Genomic DNA, 24,870 nt, shown 5'->3' with positions numbered 1-24,870 from the left:
TATGCATCACCATGATCTTGCGTGTGCGTAGAATTTTTTTTGAAAGTACTACGTTCCCTACATCATCATCCCTGAATCTTGAGAGAAGACCCCTGCAGTAGAAGGATATGCAACCAGTCGCAAACAGGTCATCATCTTCGACCACGGTACAATTGCCGCCACGCTGCTTCCTCCTTTCTTGACACCAGCGCTGAGAGGGCATGGACATCAATCCAAAACACCTGCAACAGCCGTCGCCATCTTTGGCTTTGAGTACCGCGAAAAGTGTCCCTTGCGGAAGGAAGAGAACTCAAGTCATCCGACCGGTCCAACACCGCGGCAGGGTCATCCGCCCGGGCAAAGCAGGATCTCCCACCAGCATCAGCGCAGAGGAAGGAGAAGAACAGCAGCAGCAAATCGTACCAACAATGAAGAAGAAATGTCTTCATCTCCTTACCTTCATCGCCCATCTGAGGATCCAAACAGCCAGTGCCGATGGACCTCCAACCACTATAGCCCGCGACCTCGACGAGATCTGGAGATCCCCAACACCGCTGGCTTCTAGACGAAGGCAAAAATCTCGCCTGACCGCAAACGGAGCCCGGAGAAACTTATTCCGACGCGATACCACCGCAACGGCCTCAGCACGCCCTTGTTTTTATTGTGTGCACAAAAGCTGGTAGAACTTTGGAAATTTCCAGTCATCCGCGCCTTCGAACAGTTCGAAAAAGACAGTCCGCTAACCTGGCTCCAACCCGTGAACTCATCCCGACACTGTGCACGGGACGCGACACGCGAGTCACTAGATCCGGGAGGCCGGAACGCGGCGGCGCCGCCCGAGATGAAGACGGACGCGCCGGCGGCGGGGAGGGAGGCGAAGGGGTCGCTGGACCTGGCGCCCCGGGTGCCACAGATCCTGGGCGCCGGCCTCGACCGCCATACCCAGTCGCTGCCCATGGCGCTCCGCGACCGCAGCGCCACCCCCGTGGCCGGGCCCCTCGTCCGGGACCTCTCCCGCGCCGCTCCGCCGACCGCCGCCCCGACGCGCGTGGTGCCCCAATCGACCGCGCGCCCGACCCCGACAACCGGCTCGCTGTTCCCCTCCGGCCTTTGCCCATCCTAATGTTCGTGCGCCCCCGTCGTTCCCCAATTGAGACCGCTTATCAATTGGTCCTGTGATTTCATTCCATTCGGTAGTTTTTGCTTATCTGAGTTTGTGTCAAACTCTGTTACATTGTGGCACATGGATTCGGTTCGTTGAAAGTGCACGATTACAGATACTATCTCTTCTTTTGGGTCGCCTATGGATAATTTCGAATTCGACATATACTCACTGAAATGGGATGTTCTAATAAACTGTTAGATTCATTTTTTGTTACTGTTGACGAGGATAATCAGGAGATTGTTATCTCAATGCTTCTTGTGCTGGGTGCCTTTTAGTTTTACCTAATCCTTTTGTAGTATGAAAGGTCTTGTGCATGGATAGGTTTATCATTATGTAGGCTGACTGAGCAATTGAGCTCCCCATCCATAAACATACCGTTCCCTTTGCTGATTAGGAATTGAGCATGTCCCTGCAGTAGTGAAGCACTCATCAAGTTAATTCAATGTCTTTGAATAACGTAGCAGAGGTAAAGGCTCCCCTTGAAACAATAGTTTAATCCGTACAAAGGGCCCAGCGCTAGATTTTGTCCTGGCAGTCACAACAAGAAGGATCCTGAATTCCCACGTTGGACAGCACCAACATTGTCATGCACTCATGCTGGTGTGTGCTGTTTGCGGGTTAGTACCATCTGACAGTTCAGATAGCCAGAAATGTGCTAGATTGCAGCACGGGAGGTGCCAGTCAGCAGACTCAAATGCCACCTGGGCCGGAATATTTGGTGGGGACATAATCCTGAAAATACACCCCACACATGGTTATCAACAAATAGGGCCCCAAATGCCACTTACTGTGTCCATTATGGGTGGTCTAGACTCTGTGTGGTCGTAAGCATGAAAGCGATCTCATAACTGGGAGGTACTATTTGTCGTCTTGAATCTCACCCTGTTGGCCATGAGAATGTTTGGTCTCTTGGATCTTTTCCTGCGTTAGCATGACTGCTACTCTAGGCAGACTACCTTGCTTTATTTCTTTAAGATTCATATATGTTGTTTCATAACATGGAAGACCTACTGAAAAATTTCATTAGATGAACACTCGATAAAAGGGCAAACTTGATGTACACGTTGGGCTCCCAGCACTCCAATTTTTACTTCTTAATTGTATCGATGTTCTTACTGCATTCTTCTCATAAATAAATGATTACATAAAAAATCATCCTATTGTTTAGTCCTTTTTCTACCGCAATGGGCACATACCACTTGCCGGTTGGTATCAAATGTAAAAATGGAAGGCCTTTTCAACTAATATGCAAATAGCATAGGCATGATATGGTTATAAGCAGCCGTCTCTCTTTTAGGTGCAAGTTTCCTTTGTTTAACGGTAGTTATTATTTTTCTTGGAAATGATAATCCTCCATAGGTAGCGTCAAATTGAATCCTCCGCCCTTTCTTTGTTCTAATTTTTTTCTTTTCGTTGCAGCTACATTATGTACCGCTCTTCTGTTTGTTCAAGGAACAACTCCAACAACAAGTGCGTGTTCACGCGATGAAAGTTGTCCTCATGGCTTATTGTAAGCTTGCGCAAACTTTACATAATCTTGCACATCTCTCAATTTTATGCACCTCGGTGACATTCAGTCGTTTATTGAACTCTCTGTATCTTTATTTGTTCAATACTTGCTTCACTGGAACCATTTTATTTTTGTCATGTACAGCTCGACTTGAGCCTAAATTATTGTGCATTGACTCAAGAAATCAGTCCTGGACTAGAAAGCCGCTAGCTACCTTTGCATTTTTTGTTTTTGAGTAACATTTCTGTATTTATGTACCTACACACCAATAAACTGTTTCACTTCCTCAACTACAAACCCACCCCTTAAGCTCCGCCTGTGGATTTATAGGTGTATCCCTTTCTTCTTTCTCTTGGTAGTGTGCTTTCAGTCACGGCTCATGTCATCATGCTTGCCTTTTTACTCTCCATACCTCTAGCAAACTCAAAATTCTGGCTTATAATTTTGGGTTCAAAGGGGTGAGCTTAGATAGTGGTTTCAGTTTTGAGCTTTTATTTTCTGTATCAAGATGAGTATATGTTTGAAGAGTAAATCAGTATGATATAATGTTATGACACAATGCCAAATGTATATATTTCTTGTGTTTTATCCTGTATATACGGGGTTATAGGTTAATCTTTCTTGGTTAGTCTTTGATGTTTTGTCTTTTTATTGATGGTGCTTTGTTAATTGGCTAAGTAAATTATGTTGTCATGGATGTGCTTATCAGTTGAGAGATTTTTTTGTCTATTAAGATCTGCCTTCGTTTGTTATTGGTATGTGCAGACCACCTGTTTGCTGAAATGGCTACATACAAATCCTTTTATTGAGGGATAGTTGGAACCTTGGAGATCTGCTTGTTTTGCTGCAGAGAGTGATCACGGAGCACTACGGGAAGAGCAAGTAAACGTATTAAGATTTAAGATAGTGTACAAAGTCTCTCGATTAGATCAAGGAAATACCAAGTAGGTATACTTGGATACTCCTTTGACATGCCTATCTCAACTTGAATATAGCTCGTATGTTACAATAATTAAAATAATTTTGGTGGTTCTTGATTATTAATGTAGGTCGTGTCATCTTTGACAAGTATGAGACCGGAGGTTGCTCCAACTTATGGATTTTCATATAAACCCAATTCCTAACAAGTAAGAGCTTTCCTTTGTGTGGATTATTCAGAATCCAGTGAGTAAATTGGATTAGTACATTGCGAGCTCGTTTGCCTTCTGCACCCTGCTTCTGTTTCTATCCAATAACATTATTTCTGTTTTTCTTATATTGATGTTCATGGCTCTGGTTATCATGGGGGTTAAGTAAACCTGCACTTGCTTATTTTCATTTCCTATTTTCTTTAAGCTTTATGTGTTCCTTTTCATAAAACACTATTTTTACAGTAATGCTATCTGGGGAACGTTCCTTGGGGATGAAATCCCAGCGAACGTCCCCAGAGCCGTCTGTTCGGGATTAGACGTGGCAGTTTTGGACCAAAAACTCCCCAGATTTAAACGAAATGCCATGGCAGTTTTGAAAATTGCCACCCCTCAATGAAGAGCCCAGCGGTTCGCAAATGCCATCCTGGCTGGCGAACGGTCGCTGGCTATTGGTGTCCCTATTTTTACAATGGTAAGATGGTCTAGAGTAATGATTTCGTTTGGTGCTTTGATTCTACCAGTTTAAGCTATCTGGTAGAATCCCTACGCGCATGGTGCCCAAATCCACCACGCGCCTGACCCTGACAACCGGCTCGCTGCTCCCCTCCGTCCTTTGCCCATCCTAAGGTTTGCGCCCCCGTTGTTCCCCAACCGAGACAGCTTATCAGTTGGTTATGTGATTTCGTTCCACGGTAGTTTTTGCTTTGGTTGCAATATGTGTATAGGGAGTTTGTGTCAAACTCTGATACATTGTGGCGCATGGATTCGGTTCATTGAAAATATGATATTGCTATGAAGTCGATACATAATTACAAAGACTATCTCTTTATTTGGGTCACCTATGGATAAATTTGAGTTCGACGTATATTCACTGAAATTGGATGATCTAATAAACTGTTAGATTCATTTTTGTTATTGTTGACGAGGATAACATGGAGATTGTTATCTCAATGCTTCTTGCGCTAGGTACCTTTTAGTTTTCCTATTCCTTGTATATGAAAGGTACGGTTGTGGTCTAGGATCTATGTTTATCACTATGTAGATTTACTGAGCATGTGAGCTCATTATTCATAAACATATTGTTTCCTTCGCTGATCAAGGATTGAGCATGTTTCTGCAGTAGTGACACACTCATCAACTTAGTTCAATGTTCTTGAATAGCATAGCAGATGTAAATATTCCCTTGAAACAATAGGTTAATCTGTACAAAGGACTCAATGCGGGATTTCGTCCTAGCAGGCACAACAAGAGGATTCCTGAATTTCCATGTTGGACAGCCCAAACATTGTCATGTACTCATGCCGGTGTTTGCTGTTTGCGGGTTAGTACCGTTTGATAGTTCAGACAGCCAGTAATGTGCTAGATTGCAGCACGAGAGGTGCCGTTTGCAGGTCAGGGTTCTCGCCTCGTTGGCATGATTTACTCACTCCTATATGTCCTCAGATGAGGTTAATGTACTTTCTTGGGGCTTTGTGTTTCTCCAAGCCCACCACATGACATTCTGTGCAATCTTATCATGGGCCTTCTCCAAGTCAATGAACACCATATGCATGTCCTTCTTTTGCTTCCTTTATCTCCATAAGTAGTCATACCAAGAAAATGGCTTCCATGGTCGACCTCCCAAGTATAAAACCAAAATGATTTTTCGTCCCACTTGTCATTCTTCTCGAGTAGTGCTCGACGACTCTCTCTCATGGCTTCATTTTATGGCTCAAGAGTCAAAACTCAATTCCATGGTAATTAGTACAACTTTGAACACCCCCCTTGTTCTTGAAGATTGATACTAATATACTCCACCACCATTCTTCGGGCATCTTGTTTGACCGAAAGATGAGGTCAAAAAGCTTAGTTATCCATACCATTGACGTCTGCAAGGCCTCTCCACACCTCAATGGAGATCAAAAGGCCCATCGCCTTGCCTCATTTTTTTTGCCTCCCTGACCTCGTCTTGGATTCTTCACACAAAACGGATGTTTGTATCATCAAAGGACTCATCCAACTCAATGGTAGAGCTCTCATTCTGTCCATTGAACAGCTTGTCAAAGTACTCTCATCATTTATGCTTGATCTCCTCATCCTTCACTAGAAGCTGATTTGCTTGTCCTTGATGCATTTGATTTGGTTGACATCTCTTGTCTTCCTCTCTCTAATCTTGGCCATCTTGTAGATGCCCCTTCGCCTTCCTTCATGTTTAAATGCTGGTGGAGGTCTTTATATGCCCGACCCCTTGCCTCACCCACAACTCGCTTTGCAGTCTTCTTCGCCACCTTGTACTTCTCTACGTTGTCTGGCACTCCTATCCAGGTATAGGCATCTGAATAGTCTTTCTTCTCCTTAATAGCCTTTTGGATATCATCGTTCCACCACCATGTATCTTTAGCTTCGCTTCTCCTACCCTTGGTCACCCCAAACTCCTCCGAAGCTACCTTCCAAGCACAAGTCGCCATCTTCATCCACATATTATTTGCATCATCTCCTTCCTCCCAAGGACCCTCCTTATAACCTTATCCTTGAAAGCCCGAGTTGCCTCCCCCTTGAGCTTCCATCACTTCGTTCTAGCGACTTTGGCGCGCTTATCCCGCTGGGCACGAATCGGAAAGCAAAAGTGACCCACCACAAGTTTATGTTGAGGGACAACACTCTCCCCAGGTATTACCTTACAATCTAGGCAAGCACACTTGTCTTCTCTTCTCGAGAGGACGAAATCAATCTGGCTACAGTGTTGTCCACTACCAAAAGTCACTAGTGAGATTCTCTCTTTCTAAAGTGAAGCTAAAGACATCCTCTCCTTGATTCCTGCTGCCATATCCAAATCCCCCATGCACTCCTTCAAAACTTGTGTTAGATGTACCTATCTGGCCATTGAGGTTCCTCCTATGAAGTGCTTCTCGCCAATACGTACACTCCTAATCATGTCCTCTAGGCCTTCCCATAACTCTCTTGGTGCTCCCACTGTAACCTACTTGCAGGGCATATGCACTGATAACAATGAGAACTAAGTCCTGACGGCTAGCTTGACCAGGATAATCCTGTCTCCTTGCCTCTTGACGTCTACCACTCCGTACTTGAGGCTCTTGTTGATCAAGATGCCTACTCCATTTCTGTCCGTAGATGTCCATGTGTGCCCCAGCTTGAAGCCGGTATCCTCTACCTCCTTCACCTTTTGTCCCTTCCATTTGGTCTCTCCTCACTGCTGCATCCACTAACTCCCGTAACTTACCTGCCAGGGATCCTATGTTCTAGTTACCTATGCGGATCCTACTAGGCTCGGCTAGTTTCTTTACCCTTCACAGTCGTCGAGTCAAATGTGAAGACCATTGCTCATTTTTCGCTACATCGGAGCGTTGATGGAGCGTGCCACTAAGGATGCAATAACCTGATCCTTGCTCACTTACCACTCTATACAGATCAAGATACGACGCGCCACTAAAGGGGTGAAGTCCCGACAAGTCATGTCGAGGTACACGTGTAAATACACACAAAGAAGGCAAAAGTGGAGTTAAAAAGTGAGTTATTATGTCTTCTCACTTGACCTTCAGTATAGTCTATTCTCATAACTATCACCAAAAACATCGTGAAGAACTTCATGCGTTCCATTCTTTGTTGGCATGTTGCAAGATTAGATGGAGATTCTCACTCAGCAGTGAAGGTTGAGAAAGTAGATACCTAAAGAGTTGATAGAGTAAGAGAGTATGGAACAGAAAACAACTTTGTTGTTGTTCACCACTTGATCAACAACTATGACATGTCATGTTTTAGCAATCACATGCCATATTAAATGTACAAGAACAAACAAGCTAATTTTATTACCTTGTTTTTTTGTTTGTTCACTTCGTCTTTACGATCTTCGTCAATGTTGCAATTGTATTTAGATCCCTCGAATTCAGAGGCAATAATCCTTGTTCTACTGGTTTCTTTTCTTTGGTGATAGTCTTCCTTTTCACTATTCATGACTTGTTGCCTCACATGTTCTGATAGCCAAGTACCACATGATGAGCTTCACGTACACTTTGCTTGGCTAAGCCATCAGACCCGTGTCTTTTAGCTTTCCCATCTTCCTCGATAAATCCAATACATAAATTGGTTGTCAAGCACCAGGAGTTTACAAGGTAAAAAAATGCAACACATGTAGACTAGGAGTTTGTAAGAGACATACAAAATGAACAACCACAATGAACAACATCCTGAACAAAGCAAGAAAAGCACAATAAAATTATCCCATTCACTTGGAGTTGTGTGTTTCAAGAGCCTCTTGTAAAGAGAAGTTGTCCCTACTTCATTTCATATTTATATCTACACTTCGTCGAGAATTAGTCTATTTTTTATTCTACAACAAACTCTATAGTCCCCCTTTTTTAAACTTTGATTCTATTCTCTTATTAATTAATGAATGAGGCAAATCTATAATCTCCATTTAAAAAATAGTGCCACACCGACCAAATGCCATTACAATCTCTGTAAACACTTCATAACATAAGCCCATACCTTCTCGGATAGGCATATATTAATGATTTGAGAATTAACAGATTAGAATCAATGAATTGGTGTATGCACAAAAATTTTAGTTGTTCTCATGGGTATAACAACAATTACTCCAACATCCACAACGCATCAAAATTTCATAGTTAGATCTATGTGTACATAGGAAGTTTAAATAGACAATAGAAACTTCCAACCCTAAAAACACTAAAATGAGTAAACACACACAATTGCAGAAGTATCTAGAATGCCTCAGGAGTCAGATTTCATAGCCGTCCTTGTAAATCATAAAGCCTAATCGTCAACACAAAACATAAACAATGTCATAGGGACGAAATTAACCATCTGTTGCCACGGATGCGACAATTGTTAGACCTGTATGCGTGCTTTGTGGTGGCATGGGCTGGAAGGCTATTGTGGTTCTGGTGGTTGTCATCGCCTCCGGCGTCATTGTTGGCATTCACACCGGTGACCTCGTCGCCACCGTTTGCTCGGTCTTCCACCTCGTCATCAGAGTCAGGTTGTCAAAGAGCTTATACATCACCTGGTTGCGGAACTCCTCCAAACTCCTATCCTGGGCACCTTGTCCTCCAATGTCCTCCGACTTTTGGTGCTTCCTACTTGTCGCTTGTGCATGAGGAAGACGAAACCCACCTAAAACAAAAAAAAAACTAGTTGATTGGTGGCGTTCAAAAACCTTACTTACCAAGCAAACATGCCCATATGGAATAGCAGATCTCCTTGGCCCATATGCAAAATTAATTTTTTGTGCTCTCTCATGTGGTCAAGGCTTGGTTGCTCTCCATTTTGGCAATATTAGTGTTAGCATCACAAAAAGAGGAGAAAACATGGAGTTGTTAGGTCTTGGGTAACCCATGATCATACTCTATTATACCCAAACCCATGACCACACTCTATTGGATTATCCTTCCATTGATTATCAATAATAGCCCTGCTAAATTAGAAACGTTACCATGTTTCGTGTGTATTATGCCATAATTGCCTACATGGCCGCATGCCACCACATGAGCACGCGCCGCACCGTCTATTCACAATATACAACCCTTGCCAGTGGGCGTCATGGCATGCAGCCATCGGTGCCGTCCTATCACTACATGAGCACGCGCCGCAATGTGTTCACATTTATGCCTAATAACGCCACCATAGCCGATCTGCGTTTGCGTCACGGTGCCTATATGCATCCAACAACTCCCCTCCTCCCTAGGCCCCAATCAAAAGCGAAGGTTTACTTTTCCTCACACACAAGCATTAAGTGGTAGGAAGCACCGAAAGCCATATGTCGCGTGTATGCCATAATTGCCAACATGGCCACACACCACCGGATGAGCACGCGTCACATCGTCTATTCACACTCTACACGGTCCTTGCTAGCCTAGTTGGTGTCGTGGTGCGTAGCCACCAACACCGACCTATCACTACATGAGCACGCGCCGCACCATGTTCACATTTACGCCTAATAACACCATAGCCAATCTGCGTTTGTGTCACGGTGCTAAGAGGCATGCAACAACTCCCCCTCCCCTAGGTCCCAACCAAAAACGGCAGTTTCCATTTCCTCGCACAAGCAATAAGTGATATTGCCATGTGTTGCGCATATGCCACAATTGCCAGCCAAACATGAGCGCGCGTCGCACCGTCTATTCACTCCACACAACCCATGCCAGCCTGGTCGGCGTCATGGTGTGCAACCACCAACCCTGACCTACCACTACATAAGCATGCGCCGCACCGTGTTCACATTATGCCTAGTACCACCACCCTAGCCAGTCCGCGTTTTCGTCAAGGTGACAATATGCATCTAGCAACTCCCCTTCCCCAAGGTCCCAACCAAAAACGGCGGTTTCGTCTTCCTCACGCACACGCAACAAGAGATAGGAAGCACCAAAAGCCGGATGAGATTGGAGGACAAGGTGCTCAAGGTAGGAGTTTGGAGGAGTCTCGGAATCAGGTGATGTCTAGGATCTTCGACGACCTATCCGACTTCGATGATGAGGCGGAATACCGAGTAAACAGTGGCCGCAAGGTCACCGGGGTGAACGCCAAGAAGCACGCTGGTGGTGATGACGACCACCAGAACCACAGCCATCGCAACCGCCTTCCAACCCGTGGCACAACAAAGCACGCCTACAATCGCCGCCTCCATGGCAACCGATGGGTAATTTAATCCCTGTGAGATCTAATTGTTTTTGTTTTGTGTTGATGATTAGACTTTATGATTTAGAGAGATAACTATGGGATCTGACTCGGGCGTTGGTATTTCCGCACATGTTCACTCATTTTATTTTATTTTAGGGTTGGAAGTTCTATTATCTATTAAACTTTCTGTGTAGGCATACATCTAATTACGAATATATTGATGGTTCATGGGTGTTGGAGTAATTGTTGCTATACCCACAAGAACTCATGAATGTCTTGTTTGGTTGTTGGACATGTCGATCAGAGAGAATTTTTTGTGCACATACCAAGTCAATGATTCTGATCTATTAATTCTCAAATAATTAATATATGCCTATTGGAGAAGGTAGACTTATATTATGAATTTGTTTACAAAGATTGTAATGACATTTGGTTGGTGTGACACTTTTTTTAAAAGGGGGCAAAAGATTTGCCTCATCTATTAATTAAGGAGAGAATAGAGTCAAAGTTTTTTAAAGAGGAGAGAATAGAGTCAATGTTTTTTTAAAAAAAGGGGAGAATAGTGTGAATAGATCTATTCTCATCAAAGTGGAGATATAAATATGAAATGAAGTAGGAACAACTTATCTTTACAAGAGTCTCCTGAAACGCACTACTAACTCCAAGTGAATGGATAATTTTGTGTTTTTCTTGCTTTGTTGAGGATGTTCTTGTTTATTCCAAGTGTTCATTTTGTATGTGTTCTACAAACTCCTCATCTACACGTGCTGCATTTTTTTTAACCTTGTGAACTCCCTCTAATGCTTAACAAATGATGTATTGGATTTATCCAGGAAGATGGAATACCTAAAAGCCATTGGTCTGTTGGCTTAGCCAAGCAAAGTGTAGGTGAAGCTCATCATGTGGTACTTGACTATCACAACATGCGAGGCAAAAAGGAAGTCATGAATAGTGAAAAGGAAGGTTATCACCAAAGAACAGAAACCAGTAGAGCAAAGATTATTGGCTCTGAATTCGAGGGGTCTAAATACAATTGCAACGTTGATGAAAATCGTAAAGACAAAGAAGTGAAACAAATAAGAAAAACAGGGTAACAAAATTAGCTTGTTTATTCTTGTGCTTTTTATATGGCACATGATTGCTATATAGATGACATGTCATAGTTGTCGATTCAAGTGGTCAACACTTCCTGCTGACAACAGAGTTGCTTTATGTTCCCTGCATTAACTTAGTACTCTCTTACTTTGTTAACTCTATTAGTATCTACTTTGCCAACCTCCACTGCTAACAGAGTAAGAGTCTCCATCTAATTTTGCAGCAGGCTGCATGAAGTTCTTTGCAATGTTTTTGGTGATAGTGATGAGAATGACCACGCCTTGTATGGTGATACTGAGGATGTCAATGTAAGAAAACATAAGAACTCACTTTTTAACTCCACTTTTGCCTTCTCCATGTGTATTTACATTGGTAACTCGACATGATTGGACTGGTATATATTATGGCTAAATAATTTACACCATGGCATCATGGCAATGACATACAATTTTATCTGTCCATTTGTGAATGAACAAGATAATTTTCTGCGGGTCATGCCCATGCAAAAACATGAACCTACATAAAAAAATACCAGGCTAGACTGTAAAAGCATTATGTGAAGTGAACCATGTATATATGGAGACATATTTTTGTACTTAATTGCTAATACATAAAGGAGTTATTTTTTATTCAAAAGTTGTAGGGGCGGTCATGAAAGTTGCTATTTTTGTCTAACTTTGTGTATTGGGCACCTATACAAAAAAAATACAATGTGTTCTGAAAGCTTGCTTGGGTTGAGATGGCATCATTTTGTCCCATATGTTTTGCTTGCGTGCACTATATGGTAGATGTATCTTTTTAACTGCTATTTTTTAAACATTATTAACATGTGTTGCCCATGTATGTTTGTGTAGCCTTCTCAACCTGTCAATGTACTACCTCCGTCCGGGTTTATTAGTCCCTATTGTATTTTGGGCCAAACATTGACCTTTGATTTAACTACCAAAATGTAAGTTATATACCACAAAATTAGTATCATTGGAAACCTCTTTCAAATATGAATCCAACAATATAAGTTCTGTAACATACCTCTGCACGCAATACAAAGGGGATCAATAAACCAAGACGGAGGTAGTACCCAGCAAAGGCTACTTAATTTTTAATCGTACCTTTCTTTTTGTAGAGACCGCCTACCGAGGGAGAAGGCCAGTGTGCGAATATTTTACAACCAAAGGATGTAACTCGTGGCAAAGATACGTGCTATGAAGAGTCCAAACATTGTTTAACTGGTCCTCCGCTGAACTTGGTGGTTCCACATATACCACCACCTGGTCAACCTGATCAGGTAAGGTGATAATCTTTGGAAGCATGTAATCTCCTGCATATTTGTCCATGCACTTGCGATATCAACTCATCATTTTTAATCTGAATTCTTAATGTTGCCAATGTTTGTCATCTACGATGGCCATTGGGGGTTCATGTCCGAAAGTAGATAATTCTGGTCTCCACCTTCTAAGAGTACACAGTGTATCTTCAGTAGCAGCAATTGCTAGTCTGATTGTTCTCATGAACTTGTGTGCCTTGTTGGGTTTTCATAGTCCCTTAATTTTTCCCCATCAATTTGCTCTGCTCCTGATGTCTCTCGACTTGCACTAGCACAGTTTAATGTTCTTGCTATTAATTAACAATGATATGATAGTATGTTGTGTTATTAGGCTAATGTGTCTATGCCTGTCACCGTACATGTTTGAAAGCAAAGAGGAAAGATCATATAATTTACTTGAACTCTTTACAGGCGGAGATTTGAAATCTGATAAATTTTCTTGTGGTAACATTAGGAAAGAGCCCTACTGGATTTTTTTATCAGTTGGTCTTTTTTACTAAAAGGAGTCGGTCATAACAGTATGATCCTTAGAGGCATAAAAATTTCTTAATATTATTTTTTCTCGAACACGCGGGAGAGCTGAGTATGAGTTCATTAAGAAGAAGAAAAAGGTACAAGGTAGAGGGAGTAAGCTTCCTCACCCCAACACACAAGACTCAACCTCAGAACACACCCCAACACATGCCTTGGAAAGCCTTTTGCCCCACACAACAATGTACATGACCAGCCCCCCTGAACAGAGTTACACATTCAGAACAAACGACCTTAAGGGCTTCGTGAAAGAGCAACTCACGGAGCCCTACTGCTCCAGCTGAACACCATAGGGCACTCATTCGCCACATGTTGCATGACCACCATGAGTCCATGACACATGGGATTGCCCCGTTGAAGGCACAATCATTCCGGTGCTTCCAAATCGCCCATGTGGCTAGGATAGTAAGGGAGTTTAGCCCTTTTCTTAACTCCTTGGGTGTCCCTTTAATCACACTGCCTCACCACCTACAGAAAAGGCCTAAAGTGGGTTGCAGCGTGATGGAAAGCAAGCCCAATCTCAGAAGGATCAACATCTAAACTTGTCGATCAAAAACACATGAGAACAAAATGTGTTGGATGGATTCCTCGGCTTGATCACATAAGGGGCAGGCTGCTGGATGAGGCAGTCCTCGCTTGGCGAGGCGATCCGCAGTTCAATGGCGCTTATTGACAGCAAGCCAAATGAAGAATTTGCAGCACAAAGGGGCCCAGCTTTCCCAAATTCTTTTCCACGGGCAAATCTGATTGTCCCAAGGAAGAAGGCATTGTAGGCTGATTTGCTAGTATACAAGCCGACTTTGTAAGCCTCCACCGATGTTGATCAAGGACTTGCACTGTGAGGGCTCCCTTGATGTCTGCAGTCCATCTGTGATTGTCTAAGCCTGAGCTAAAGAAAGTTTGCTGGTGAGTTTTTTTAGAGATTAACTTGAATAAATTTGGAGCCAACTCAGAGATCGTCCTGCCCTTTAACAATCTATCAAACCAGAACAAGACGGACTGACCATTGTCAACAACAGATTCAACTGCAACACTAAACATAGCTTGGGCATTGTGTGGCACCTGAATGGGTAAACCCGCCCAAAGGCGTGAAGCATCAGTTTTCTCTAACCAAAAGCCATTGAACTCGCAAAGCCCAGCTAAGAGTTTTCAGATTATGGATCCCAACCCCACCATATTGAACTGGTCGCTGCACTCCCATGAAACCAAACAATCGGTGCTATTTACCTTCTCATGTCCCATCCAATGGCCTTGATCACCCACTTGGGCATATCCTTTTTAATCATGAGATAGATGGGAATGGTGATAAGCACAACTCTTGTTGTAATGAAGCGGCCAGTACGATTCATGAGTGGTGCTTTCCAACCTGAGAGATTACCAGCCACCTTATCAGTTAGAGTATGCAATTCAGCTTTGCTGGGCTTCCTGATATTAAGTGGGAGTCCAAGGCACGTGCAAGGGAATTCCTTTATCTGACAAGAAAGTGTACAGGAGACTATCTCTATGTCCTCTTCCTTGCACTGAATGCATGCCTGAAGATATTGAGAAGTTGCTTGATCAAAGTGGGATTACTTGTTAATGGCCGCATGAACATGACCACATTGTCCGCATAAAAGGAGATCCGGAGTTGCGCTCACTGTGAAGCAAGTGGCTGCAAAAAATTATTGTGTACCCCAAACCACAAGTGAGTTTAGGATACCCATGGCCAAAATAAATAACATTGGGATAGCAGGGAGCCTTGATGAAGTCCATGATGATGAAAGATCATTTCTCCTGGTCTCCCATTCACTAAAATCTGAGCGGGTGCAGTAGGTAGCAGCAGGCACAATAAGTTGCACCATAGACGACATAAACTGGGGTGTTGTAGGATCTCCAAAGGAAAAGGCCAGGAGACTGAATCAAAGGCTTTAGATATATCCAATTTGAGAATAATGTGAGGCTCTTTTTTCCAATGTAGATATTTTCCATTTGCTGGACCAGCAGAAAGTTATCCTGTATGCTCATTCCCTTAATAAATGCAATTTGATTGATACTCCCTCCGTTCCTAAATATTTGTCTTTTTAGAGATTTCAAATGGACTACCACATACGGATGTATATAGACATATTTTAGAGTGTAGATTCACTCATTTTGCTCCGTATGTAGTCACTTGTTGAAATCTCTAGGAAGACAAATATTTAGGAACGGAAGGAGTAGATACCAAATTAGGCAGCAAGGGTGCAAGGCGGTCGGCCATAAGTTTAACAAATTATTTAGCAAAACTATGAATTAGACTTATGGGCCGAAAATCCTGCACATTAATAGCATCAATCTCCTTAGGCGGTAGGTTAATGAAAGCTGTATTGAGAATCTTAAGCTTGAATAGTTGAATATATGATCCTCTTGAATTGCTGAAAGAGCAAGCATTACATCCATCTTGATAAAATCCCAACATGATTTATAAAAGCGGTCTGTAAACCCATTCGGTCCAGGAGCTTTGTCCAGCGGTAGTTCCTTTATGGTTGCCCATACCTCCTCAGTGAGAGGCTGCTCGAGAGAAGTTAAATCATGGTGCTAGCTGTGAAAGGCCAGGAGATCCAAAGTGAAATCTCTGTCATGCACATCTGGGAAATATTTTTATGAGTTACCAACTTTAATTGTTTCTTGCCAGTACCAATCTGAAAATATTTTTAAATGATTACACACATCTATTATTGACAACAGATGGTGAATAAATGAATATTTATTTTAAGCTGGTAGTGTAAAATGTCCAATACTTCCAGTGATTGTTGCATGATCCACTGTTACAGGGTTCTCGTAGCTTGATTATGTGCATGAGTATTTCCTTCTTTTCTGCACCTAATACAAATAGAGATCCCGTATTCTCGTTTGATTGAGTTGCTATTTTGTAGTTAAAAGTAATCAAGGTGTCGTGGGGATTAATCCAAAACCTTTCGATCCTGAAACGTACATGGAAGAGGATGACTTCATTACCGATGAATCTAAGGGCAAGGAAAGTGTGCATATGGATGTTGTCCGTTGCAGAAGGGCCAAGAATGCTGATGGCACTGAATCTGTGAGTCCATTTTTTTTCTTGTAGCAAGAAAATGTTATCTAGTCTTCCCCTACCAAAAAGGTGATGCTAGCTATCATCTTTTGAATGTGATTTCTCCCTCAGAAACCATGTCACCTTTGTCATCTAGGAAGACATCCACCTCCTTACAGTTACAGAAACAAGTGAATGGTGCTCACTGTTCTCTGCACATACCTCTGTCTTATTTTTGTTTCTTTTAGTATGGAGTCTACATCTGTTTGGAATGCATTGCAGTATTACACTTTTACTAATCTACATTGGCAAATTATTTCCTTTCATGGTCTATCTTTGACGTGTATGGTTAAGAGTTAAAGACCAAGTTTCTCAGCTTTTACATGGTGATCCATACAGTTCATGTTTGTATGCAACTATCTCTTTCCTCTCATTGTTGAGGCTTTACACATTTCTCTGTTGCAGCTTGAAAGCAATGCACGTTTTGTCCAGTGGAAAGATGGAAGCATGCAACTACTGATTGGTCATGTGGCTCTTGATGTATCTGTAGAAGAGTCAAGTCAGCATACCCACTTGTTTAGGAAGAATGGAAAGGCAAAACATCTATCCATTTCCTGCAACATTCTTATTGTTGTTTGTTTGCACCATTATCTCGTCATCGTAACTCACAAATACCTTTTCATCAGGGGCTTCTACAGTCACAAGGAAGGCTTTTACAGAAGATGAGAATTATGCCGCCCGAGTCATCTTCAAGATCTCATAGCTCATTAACAGCTCCTATTGATTCTCAGAATGAGAAAACAATTAAGGTGCAAACATGGTATGATAAAAAATATCCCGAGAGAATGAAGCAAGAAAGGGAAAGGGTAAGTGGGTAACTGAAAGTTCTGATATTTTTCCCAAGTTCTGTTTTTTGTTCAGATACAAAATCTTAATTGCATGTCTGTGATGTGTGTCCCTATGTTGATCTTCTTAATCTGGTTCTGAACTGAAATGATTTGCCTGTTACTTGCTGGGTTTTTTGTTGTTGTTTTTTTGTTTTTGACGTTGTCTCAAGGAACTGTAATCTAAGTATTGTATGGCATGCTGGGATGTTATCATCATGATTTTATTGTGCAAACCCACCTTTAAGTGACATCTTTAGTACTGTTCATCAAGAACCATATTAAAGTTTTAATATTTAATGCACAGAGAATTAAGGAGACTTATTGTGCATGACTATATGTAAGTAATAATTTCCATACTGCTTATATTCACAGTGGCCTTGGTCACTATTCAATCCTATTCTACACAACACAAAGAAAAATGACCTATTTGATACTTTGAATTTGGTTTTCTTTCCAAGTTGTGTACAATCATGAGAAACTGCATAAGAAACGATGGCGAGTAGCGTATGTGGGCATGCCTGGAGAGATGTGAAAGATAAGGTTCACCCTTGTAGACCCAGATGCACACTTGAGTGAGGTGGATATCTCTGCATGAGTTGTCGTACCAAGAAAATGGCTTCCATGGTCGACCTCCCAGGCATGAAAAGGGCAGCCCGGTGCATGTAGCTCCCGCTTGCGCAGGGTCCGGGAAAGGGTCCCAGGCATGAAAACCAAACAGAATTTTGATCATGCTTGTCATAAGCCAAGCATTGCTCATTTTAATTTAACCCATGGTCAACAGTCTACATTACATGTGTAAAGCATCTTGAACACATCTTTAGTAGATCCTTTTGCAGTTTTCACCACATGTACTAATGTGCATACATTGTGTTTGGCAGTGAGGGGGCCAAAGCGAGTTATCTCTTTCTCTTTCAACGCTCTATGCAATGTTAATAGATTTTGTCTAGTGTGGTTCCTCTTTAGACTTCCCCTTTAGATTGTATCCTTAGTTCCTTGCAGCTGTTACAACTCGCCTTTTTTGGAACTAAAAGAGAAACATTTTTTAATCGAACATGCAAAAAGCTATGGATTTTTTATTTCTCAATTGTCTGAAAATTGTTGTTGTAAGTCGACCGTCTTGCATTAAGCCTAAAGTTGAAAAGAAAAGGAAAACTGCTTGGTTTCTGCAATTGCTCAGTTGCACTGTCCTAAACCTATAGTTTCTAAAACGATTTTATCGATTTTAATAACTGATCACACGATATATTTTCCCCAGCGCCGTTTATCTTTTCGATTTATAATTTTCTGTATTAGTATATCCTTTTGCTTTCCGATAGTCGAGTATGTGAAACATTTTCTCAAAGAGTTCTTTCTTTTTCTTGGGGTTTTCAGGATGAAGCACCTAGCTCGTGGTATAATCCTCATGGAAGGGTGGCACACAGTGGTTTTGAGCATAACTTGGAGTTTGAAGCACTGGCTCAGAGACGTATAATCAATGCAAAGGTGAGTCTTCTTTTATCATAAACATGCAAGAGTTGTTGGCACCTATTCGTCTTTATTTCTTGTAAAATGCAGTCAATTGTTAGAAATGGGATTCCTGGTAAACCATTATTTCCTCATGCTTGTGTGTTGATGATCAGGTCCATGAGTATTCTGACAGTGAAAGTGAGGAATTAGAGTATGGAACAGAATTCAAGGATATAGAGAGCTCACGAAGACATGAAAGGCAAAATGAACTGGATGAAAATAATGTATATGATAAAGACCTAGATGTTTCTTCTCTGCCAAATGAAGAGATTGAGGTAAGTTATCTGTTGAGTTCGCCTGAAACTCCTATTTAGATGTAAAGAACTTGAATATGTACAGTACCTTAGAAGGGCTAATCAGATGGACTGCAAACAGTTATCTTGCATAACTAAAGGAATCTACTTTGAAATATTGCATCTTTTGCTAGTTCTAGAGTCTGACTATGATTTTTGTTTTGTTTTGCATTTGGCATTTATGATAGTACAGCAGCACTATAATATCTAAGCATGAACTTCTCTGTTGCACAAACCAAGCTTCTTTTTTAAGAGCTCTTTGCTTTCATGATGTTTATCACAGTGGAAGAGGCTTTTATTGAAATTAAAACCAGCACTTCGAACCAATCCTCTTTTTTAGCACAAACAGACAGTAGGAGAGGCTCCTACTGACATATATTGACCAGCCGTCTACCAATCCAACCTATTGGTTAGCAGAGTCAAGAAGATACAGGGGGAGCTGGAGGTATACATGGGGAAGCCTAGATTATTGAACTAGAGAAAGTTTCAACAAATGGGGCCAGGGAGGGCTTAACCCTATGTTCAAGTAGAGAAAAATCCTTGTTAAACCTCTCTTTCCACGATCCAAAGGATGGGGGAATACCCTGGAAGATCTTGTGGTTATGCTCCTACCAAATACTCCGGGCTGACGTCACAAAGACCTCCATAAACGTTGGGCGTGTCCACCTTTTTCCTGAGTGCAACAAGTGTTGCCGGGTATCGGCATTGTCAAAACCTCATCCCCACGGTGCTCCAGCAGCATCTACTGAATGGGCAAGTAAAAGTCAGGTGTTTAATGGTCTCTTCTATTCTGCCATTGCACAGAACGCAGCTGACATCATCATCCACGTTATAATGTCTCCTACGGAGCATGTTCTTTGTGTTAACCTGTCAGCCAACACGAGCCACGCAAACACTTTGAGTTTCATAGTGCACTTTAACCGCCAAATCCAGGTGAACGCTTCATCCGCATCTACATCTTTGAACTAAAGCTGGTAGTATCTGGCCGACGTGTATTTTGGTTCCCATAGACACGTTCATGCATCAGTATTTGCACTGTTAGGTTCAACCGACGCCGTCATCTCTAGTCTGGTTTGCTCTAATGGCTAGCTCTATCTGCGCATGCATTACGTATAACATTTCAACGCTGGTGGCCTGATGTGTTGATTAGTACCCGTTCGTTAGAAAGTAAACTACACTTACCTACCAAAAATTGTTGTTCAGTGCATCCTTTCTCCCCTGCAAACATATCAGTATGCTTGTTTTGCTTAGGCGCTCTGCATTTCTCTCGTCTTGTTTGCTGGCATAATCTGCTCCAACTTGTTTCTGTTGCAGGGACAAGAGCATAAGAGGAGACCTAGGAAGGGCAAGGTGATTGACTTCGGTGAGGAATTATATCCACCAAAGAAACGATTTCTCAATCGTTGGAGAAGGCAGTTGTTATTGACAGCGATGACGAGTGAGAAGAACTGCCAGCACCAAACAGAACAGTCAAAGCGCAACTGAATTCCGCATATGGATTGTCATTGTCTGATAACTTCTCCATTTCTTAAACGACTTTGTACAATAAGAGTGGGGCATGCCTATGAATAATGTGGTGCTATACTTTGTTCACCATTTTCAGAGTTGTCGTCATAAAACTGTCATTTTATAACATGTTAGTAGATCATGCCTGTGTTGTTTCTGATACTTCCGTCATGGTGAATTTTTTCTCTTCTATGTCGTTGAGACAAAAACAAGAGGAAAGTTTCTTCTTCCATGCCATGGAGAATAAAAATCTTTTCTTAGATGAAAACTGTCATTTTATAACATGTTAGTAGATCATGCCTGTGTTGTTTCTGATACTTCCGTCATGATGAATTTTTTCTCTTCTAACATGTCGTTGAGACAAAACAAGAGGAAAGTTTCTTCTTCCATGCCATGGAGAAAAAAAAAATCTTTTCTTAGATGAAAAATGTGACAAATTCGCTGTACTGAATTTCTTGTTTGTTCTGGAGTACACTTTTGCATAGGGTGGTGCCATTTGAAAAGTTTGAATAAACGTCCGGTCCAAGCTTATTTTTCTTGGCACGGCCATAATTTTACGGCGTCGTCGATGAAACTACGCAACGTGTCCCAAAGCGTCTGCTTTCATCCATGATTCTGTTCCTTGAAAATGAAATAAAAAGATGATATCCGCGTAGTGACGCCACGTACGTTCAGGATACAACTTTCTTTTCCATCGTCATCTCTAAAGAAGCATTCTGCTTTCGTAAATGGTTCCTCCAGTCACTCCCCACAAAGCATGAGCAGCTTTGCACTAGTTGCTGCCCGGTCAGAAAAAAAAAGCAAAGCAAATTGGAACAAAAGGAGCAAGTGTTTTATTTTTAGTATTTGTTTTATTTTGATATTTTTTCTTTTTAGTAGAACATTTTTTTTGAACACAGTACAGACGCAAATGCTCATACATACGTGCACACACTCACTCTTATGAACCCACACATGCACACCCTATCCCTATAAGCACCTTTGGCATATCATCTTATTTAGTAGAACAATTATTACAGTAGAACACAAAGAGTATACCTCAAAAAAAAAAAATAACAGAAAGATCATCGAAGCCAAGTAGCGGATCGGTTCGCATCGGGCCGTCCAAAGCTCCTAGCAGGTGGGCCCACGTCCGCAGCGCGCAATCGCAATCCACCGACGTCTCTTCCTTCCTTACGATCGATCCCCTCTCCTTCATCCTACTCCTCCCCCACTTTTGACCCAGCTTCCAGAGTTCCCCACGAAGCGAGCGTGCGCGACCTGACCGAATTCCCCCCGCCCCGCCCCACCCCAAACCCTAGCCCGCCCGCCCGTCCGCCCGCCGGGCCCCCGGCGCCGATGCCGAGGCGGCTCCTGGAGGGCGCCATGGCGCTGGCGGTGGCGCCGGACGCCGCCAACTCGTCGGGCTCCGGCGCCGCCCCCGGGTCCGGGTCGGGGCCCCTGTGGTGGGTGTCCGACTGCCACGGGGCCTGGTACAGCCTGGCGGTGATGCTGCCGTCGCTGGCCTTCGTCGGGTTCCTGGCCTGGCAGGCCCGCCGCAGCTTCCGCCGCCTCAGCTACGGCCGCTCCCACGTCCTCGTCGTTGCCTACTACGCGCTCCTCTGGGCCGTCGCCCTCCTCAACCTCCTCTGGTGCTTCCTCCAGGTCCGGCCCGCTCGCCCCCGTTACCGTTCCCAACTCTGGCTGCTAGTAGTGTTTTTTGGTGAATTCTGATGCATAAATGATGTGGAGTAACTCGTGCTAGTTTTTTTTCCGTAAAAAAATAGTGTTTTTTTTTTGACTTCTTCTACTAGAGGCTAGTGAAGTAGGTAGACGAGTTCAATCAGTTATCATAACGTTGGGTAGGATCAGCAGCAAGAAAGGTTACAGCTATGGAACCGCGGATATGAATCTGCGTTCTTAGACTTACTGAACAGTTCAAGTTTTGTATGCTTGCTTGTGTTTGATTGAGGAGCAGAATAATTGGGTACAACCGTACAAGTTAGGTAGACTTTTCATTAGACAAGTCTATTTTGTGTACATATGGTTTACCTTTTGTTTTTTCAACTTGGCAATTGAATGAATGGAAGTTGGGTTGTGATCACAGAAGCAGATGAGTGGGTATATGGGTAGGTTTTGGTCTGGTAATTAATGATGAGCTAGCAGCAGGCTTCTGGTAGGTATTTCTGTTCAAGACTACAAACAACTTGAGTACAATTGGCCTGGTTGCTAGTTTCCGGTTGCTTGATTACACATTGGCCTGGTTACTAGTTTCAGATTTCAGGTATATGTGTTTACTAATGCCACTGTTCTATGGGGTAATTGCATGAGCAACCGCTGCTCATATGCATGTGATTTTTGACCTGTTTCATCTTCAGTAACGTTGCTCATATGTTCCATTGTATATTGTCTGTTTCTATTACTCTTGTTTAACAGCAGTTTTATTGACTGACAGGCGTGGCAGTGTATGCCTGATAGGGCCTTCTCATGGAATGTGCTTTCATTGTTTACCAAATCTGGAATGTTATTCTTGGAAGTTAGTCTTATAGCATTTCTACTTCAAGGAAATGAAGCCAGTGGTTATGAGTCTTTGGGACGTACCTTTGTTATCTCTGGTGCTGTAGTCAGTGCTGATGTATTGCTCAAGGTATGTTACCCCTCCATGGTGCGACGTTTCTTTATTTTCCCAGTTCAAATAATGTATGATGGGCCAGATTTTTCGTAAGCATTACCCCCGTTCGAAAATAAGTGATCTGGTTTTAGTTCAAGGAGGGAGTATAGGATATCATTGATTTATTCTTAATAAAAATATGCAATGGAAACAAATTAACTATTTATCAGGTTCACCATGTCTTTTTATTACAAGTAAATAAAATGATCACCATTGTTTCATAATGGAGTGTGTATTCAAGTCTGTATCTGGTTTCTGTTGATGCTAAATCTCGCAGGGTCTTATCTCTTGAAAGTTGATACTATAAAATGAGTTTTGGGCTGCTACAGAGAGAAAACACACTCCATAGTTTAACTCTTCACTCTATGTTGTTTCATTGCATTAGATTATGCTGCAGGTGGATGTTTGAACGATAGTTTTTGTCATGCATATAGCTAGGGAACTGTATGTTGCCTTTGGCCTCACATTTCCTCCCTCTTCAGACCATATATGTATTTGGCTTTGGTGTTCCTTTGTTTATCGATGCTGACCAAGGAACTGGTGGGAAATGGGGCCTATGGATTCTCCACAAATTGGTGCTTACAGGAGTTTATGGCTTGATTGTTTTCATGCATCACTCGAGGTGGAAAGACAGGCTACCTGGTAATTGGTTACACTAATGCTGTATAATTTTGTATGTTTCAAATCTGTTGTTTGATGATCATCATTGTGTACTCAATATCATTTCACCTTTTTATGACAGCAAAACCAGCATATTACCAGTATGTGTGTGCAATGCTGGCACTTAACGGCCTATCTCTGTTTGGCTGTTTCCTCATTGCATGTGGAGCTGGATTTGGTTTATGGTACATAAATAATACCACAGCTCATATTGTTCTAGCTTATTCTGCACTTGAGAGCAAAATTTGAGTTTTGTCTATTGTGCAGGCTGTATAACCTCACTACTGTCTGTTACCACGCGCTTTACCTTCCACTTCTGTATGTGACTTTCTTAGCAGACTTTTTCCAGGTACCTTCTTCTTACCTATGAAATTAATACCTCTCTTTCTGTACTCCTATCGTCTTCAGCTTGTACACTGGAGTGTTTTATGTGCCTTTTTGTTCCTGTAGTGATTGTCTATGTCTTGCCTGTTTGTTTGTGTGATGTTGTAGGAGGAAGATATGCTTCTAGAGAACGTATACTACTCCGAGATGAAAGACGCTGGGTTCTTTGACGCTGACTGGGATTAAACCTGCCTGCGGAGTCCATTCACGCTGTATGACTTATTTGTATGTGAATTTGCACGGAGTAGCGTCATCCTGGAAACTGAATGAATCTTAGAACAGAGATTGTACCCTAACAAGCAACAACCATTATAATCAATGAAAATGTGTAAATTTATCGATACGCACACCTGATTTGTGTCCTCTGTCACCATCTGTTTGGCACCTCAAGAATTGCCATACCTCAGATTGCCAATTACTTATCACGACGAGACGCTGTCGAAACTTGAAAGCCATAACTGGTGGTACATGTATGTGGACGCATAACTTGCCCTATGTTTTGTTCTGGCAGCTCTCTGGAATCTTTTCGCTACTAGTGTTACTATTACTACTTGGGTATTTCGAGTTGCCAGTGCAAGCAGGAAGTTGG

At 42.3% G+C, this 24,870-nt stretch overlaps 2 protein-coding genes across 2 annotated transcripts; both read left to right on the top strand.

Moving 5' to 3' along the window:
* Positions 1-680: 680 nt before the first annotated feature.
* LOC125510636 (uncharacterized) lies at positions 681-20,861 on the top strand. The gene is made up of 14 exons (XM_087524513.1): positions 681-1,103; positions 2,564-2,654; positions 3,420-3,598; positions 3,704-10,439; positions 11,254-11,510; positions 11,739-11,823; positions 12,639-12,800; positions 16,160-16,166; positions 16,262-16,425; positions 16,861-16,989; positions 17,082-17,261; positions 18,654-18,764; positions 18,902-19,063; positions 20,396-20,861. Exons 4-14 carry the CDS (start codon positions 9,942-9,944, stop codon positions 20,564-20,566), a joined length of 1,926 nt encoding a protein of 641 aa, XP_087380639.1. The 5' UTR covers positions 681-1,103; positions 2,564-2,654; positions 3,420-3,598; positions 3,704-9,941; the 3' UTR covers positions 20,567-20,861.
* A 955-nt stretch (positions 20,862-21,816) lies between these two features.
* LOC125510635 (protein CANDIDATE G PROTEIN-COUPLED RECEPTOR 2) lies at positions 21,817-24,624 on the top strand. The gene is made up of 6 exons (XM_048675867.2): positions 21,817-22,231; positions 23,022-23,213; positions 23,720-23,879; positions 23,980-24,082; positions 24,165-24,246; positions 24,390-24,624. Exons 1-6 carry the CDS (start codon positions 21,926-21,928, stop codon positions 24,465-24,467), a joined length of 921 nt encoding a protein of 306 aa, XP_048531824.1. The 5' UTR covers positions 21,817-21,925; the 3' UTR covers positions 24,468-24,624.
* Positions 24,625-24,870: the final 246 nt, after the last annotated feature.

Source organism: Triticum urartu, chromosome 5A, assembly GCF_056163025.1.
Source record: "Triticum urartu cultivar PI428250 chromosome 5A, HENAU_Tu73, whole genome shotgun sequence".
Lineage (NCBI taxonomy): Eukaryota > Viridiplantae > Streptophyta > Magnoliopsida > Poales > Poaceae > Triticum > Triticum urartu.
The sequence above is the reverse complement of the archived record's forward strand: the minus strand, read 5'-3'. Positions and strand labels throughout refer to the sequence as shown.